Below are 3,880 nucleotides of genomic sequence, written 5' to 3'. Positions count from 1 at the left end.
ATGGCTCTTCCTTCCACTTCCCGTTTGGAATTCCGACAAGGGGTTTCGTCGTCGGCTTTACCTGCTTCTAAACGGGGACATTCTCCTCGCCTGGCTATGTTTCCTACGGTTAATTTGCCCTCGCCTTTGCCTGTTTATGATGACTTGGGTGATTCAACTTTCATCTGTCAATTTTGTTCCGCCTTTTTCTGGTATGCTGAAAGGGTTTTGTATTTGTCAGAAAAGGATCGTCCCTGTTATACGCGATGTTGCAGGTCTGGTGTTGTTATATTGCCTTACCCTCTTCTTCCTCCTCCACAATTATCTTCTTTGTATAGTTGTGCTTCTTTTAGGCAGAATATCAGAGCTTACAATAGCATGTTTTCTATGACATCTTTTGGGGCTGTGGTTGATGACGATATTAACAGAGGTGGGGGCCCTTATGTGTTTAAGGTATCTGGTCAGCTGTCACATTCTATAGGTTCTTTTTGCCCTAATGATGGTAAGCCTCCGAGGTTTTTGCAGTTATATATGGTAGACACGCAGCATGAGTTGTCTAATAGGCTGGCAGCTTTCCAGGACCCTACGAAGCAACCTTTGGATCCAGGAATTGTTGAGTTATTAATGGCTATACTTACACTACATAACGAATATGTACGTACCTTTAAAACAGTGAAACAAATTGCTGAAGAAAGAAATTTAGATGAATATGTGGTTTGTATTTTCAATGATGTTCCGGATAGACGCTACACTCCTCCCGCGCCTGGTACTTTGGGATGCATTGTTTTTGGTGACGACTGTGTCAGTAGTAGATACGATATACTTATACATTCTAAGGGTGGTCAGGCACAGCGGGTTAGTAACCTCCATCCAAGTTACATGCCACTGCAATACCCTCTGCTTTTCCCGTATGGTGAGGACGGGTGGTCACCTAGGCTGAAACTTTTCAATGAATCGGGTTCCAAAGCTAGAAACTTAACAGTGAACATGTACTATAGTTATCAGATACACGCACGTTGTAATATACACTCTCTTATACTTAATTCATGTAGATTGTTTCAACAGTTTTTAGTTGATGCTTATACATGTATCGAACAGTCTCGTCTTGAATTCTATCAAAATAATCAGGAACATCTTAGATCTGATTTCATCAGTGGGATCTATGATGCACTTTCTAATGGAGATACAGAAAGTCGTTATGTTGGTAGACGTGTGCTTTTGCCCCCTTCTTTTGTCGGTGGCCCCCGATACATGTACAGCCACTATCAAGATGCCCTCTCCATTTGTAGAGAACATGGGAATCCACAATATTTTATCACCTTTACATGCAATGTGAAGTGGCCAGAAATTAGACGATACATGTTGCTCCATAATCAAAACGATGTACATAGTAGAGCCGATATCATTTCACGTGTTTTCCACATGAAAGTAAAGACCTTTATAAGATTTCTTAAAGAAGACAAAACATTTGGACCTGTAGTAGCACGTAAGTCGTATATATTAATTCTTAGTTAAATATATATACATTATTTTTGTCTCTTTCATTTCTGGGTTACTTCACAATAATTTTAAACGACTTTTTTTTGTAGACCTGTACACAATTGAATTCCAAAAGCGGGGCTTACCTCATTGTCATACGCTGTTGTGGGTTGCTGCATCACATAAAATACAAGAGCCTTCTGACATTGATGCATTTGTTACTGCTGAACTGCCAGATCCATCATCAGAACCATTATTATACCACACCATTACAACGTGTATGATCCATGGTCCATGTGGTTTGCTAAATGTAAATGCTCCATGTATGAAAGATGACAAATGTAAGAAAAAATTTCCAAAACCATTCCAACACTGTACAGCCTTTGACAAAGAGGGTTATGCACATTATAAGAGAGATTGTGTGGCACACCATACACTACAGAATGGGATCCAGGTAGATAATAGATATTATGTCCCATACAATAAAAGGTTATGCAGTCGTTTTGACGCTCATATTAATGTGGAGTACTGTGGTTGGAATATGATGATAAAATATTTGTTCAAATATGTTTCCAAAGGAATGGAGCGGGTGAGGTTTGTTGTTCAGAAAAATGTGTCGGTTGGTCAACCTACCACCTCTTCACAACACATTGTCGTCGACGAAATACGAAATTTTGTTGACGGTCGTTACCTTTGCCCTCACGAGGCTGCCTGGCGTATTTTTGATTTTCCCATTCATGAGCGCGAACCATCAGTCACGATACTCCCAGTTCATCTCCCAGATAAGCAGACAGTTTACTTCAAAGAAAACACTCTCATCCATGATGTTGTTAAACATCCAGATTTCGGTTACAGTCTACTATTAGGATGGTTTGAAAATAATACGTGGGAATCATTAGGAACAAATCTCACTTATGTTGCGTTTCCCACAAAGTATTGGTGGGATAAGGATGCAAAAATCTGGAAACGAAGAAAATGTATGACAAGCAGTGCGATAGGTAGACTTATATTTGTGCACCCTTCTGCAGGGGAATTGTTCTATCTACGAATGTTACTTTGTCATCAGGTTGGTTGCACATCCTATGAGGATATCCGTACCGTTTGCAACAAGGTCTATCCAAATTTCCGTGCTGCATGTGATGCATTGGGCCTGATTGGAGAAGACAAAGAATGGATGACCGCATTTACTGAAGCATCTGAGTGGGCAACTTCATTCCAACTAAGATCACTTTTCTGTCGCTTGCTTCTTCACTGTGACGTTAGCGATCCTATGTCCCTGTGGGAAATTGGATGGAGAAAAATGAGTGATGACTTACTGTACAATATCAATTCACAGAAATTGGGATCAAATTTACACATAGGTGATGCTCATTTACAACAATTGGTTCTGTTTGAGCTGGAAGGAATTCTTCAGTCCTCGACTCCTTCGAAATCGGTCACTGACTTCCATCTGCCAAAACCAACGGAAGAGACAATTAGACTACTGCAAAATCGATTGATTCTAGAAGAGACATCATATGACACAGACACACTCAAAGTAGACCACCAACGCATGCTATCACAATTAAATAGTGAACAACTCCACATTTATAAGTTGGTTGTCTCGTCTGAAAAAGACGGACAACAGGTTCTCCTGTTCATTTACGGACATGGCGGGACAGGCAAGACATTTCTTTGGACTACATTACTTGCATACTTCCGCTCTATTGGGAAGATCGCACTTGCTGTGGCTGCATCGGGCATAGCATCATTGTTGCTACCATCGGGTAGAACTGCTCATTCCAGATTTAGTATACCGATTGACCTTTCGCAAAAAGCCGCATGCAACATTTCAAAGAAAACCCTACTTGCAGAGTTATTGAAACGTACGTCTATCATTATCTGGGATGAGGCCCCAATGAATGATAGGCGTTGTTTCGAATGCCTGGACCGTTCCTTAAGAGATATTCTAGATTGTGATACTAAGGTGTTTGGTGGAATGTCCGTACTGTTAGGAGGGGATTTTCGTCAAACATTACCTGTTTCCCCAAAAAGTACAATCTCACATATCATTAGTTTGACTTTACCCAAATCATACCTATGGCCATGTTTTACAGTTTATAAGTTACCTGGGAACGTGAAGATCAAATGAAGCAAAAGTATCCACATCTTTTCCCAAACCCTCGAAGTCCCAGCCGAATTTAAATTTCGGGACGAAATTCCCTCTAACGGGGGGGAAGATGTGACAATCGTCAATCTTGAGTCAAGTCAAGTCATCAAGTCAAGCCAGTCAACTCTATTAAACCTTGTGTATTAGGGTTAGTGTTATGTTCGTATTGTATAACTTGCTATGTTAATGGGAAAACATCACAGGAGAAAAGTTTGTGTTAAAAATTTCCTAAGCCTTCGTACTAATCAAGAACTAAACTGTGTTCGCATCTGG

General features: G+C 40.4%; 1 protein-coding gene across 1 annotated transcript; it reads left to right on the top strand.

The window, feature by feature from the left end:
- LOC145002295 (uncharacterized) lies at positions 1 to 3,561 on the top strand. The gene is made up of 3 exons (XM_078961593.1): positions 1 to 1,465; positions 1,569 to 3,438; positions 3,555 to 3,561. Exons 1-3 carry the CDS (start codon positions 1 to 3, stop codon positions 3,559 to 3,561), a joined length of 3,342 nt encoding a protein of 1,113 aa, XP_078817719.1.
- The last annotated feature ends 319 nt before the right edge of the window (positions 3,562 to 3,880 follow it).

Source organism: Lactuca saligna, chromosome 6, assembly GCF_052625555.1.
Source record: "Lactuca saligna cultivar CGN05327 chromosome 6, ASM5262555v1, whole genome shotgun sequence".
NCBI lineage: Eukaryota > Viridiplantae > Streptophyta > Magnoliopsida > Asterales > Asteraceae > Lactuca > Lactuca saligna.
This window is presented reverse-complemented; position numbering and strand designations above follow the sequence as displayed.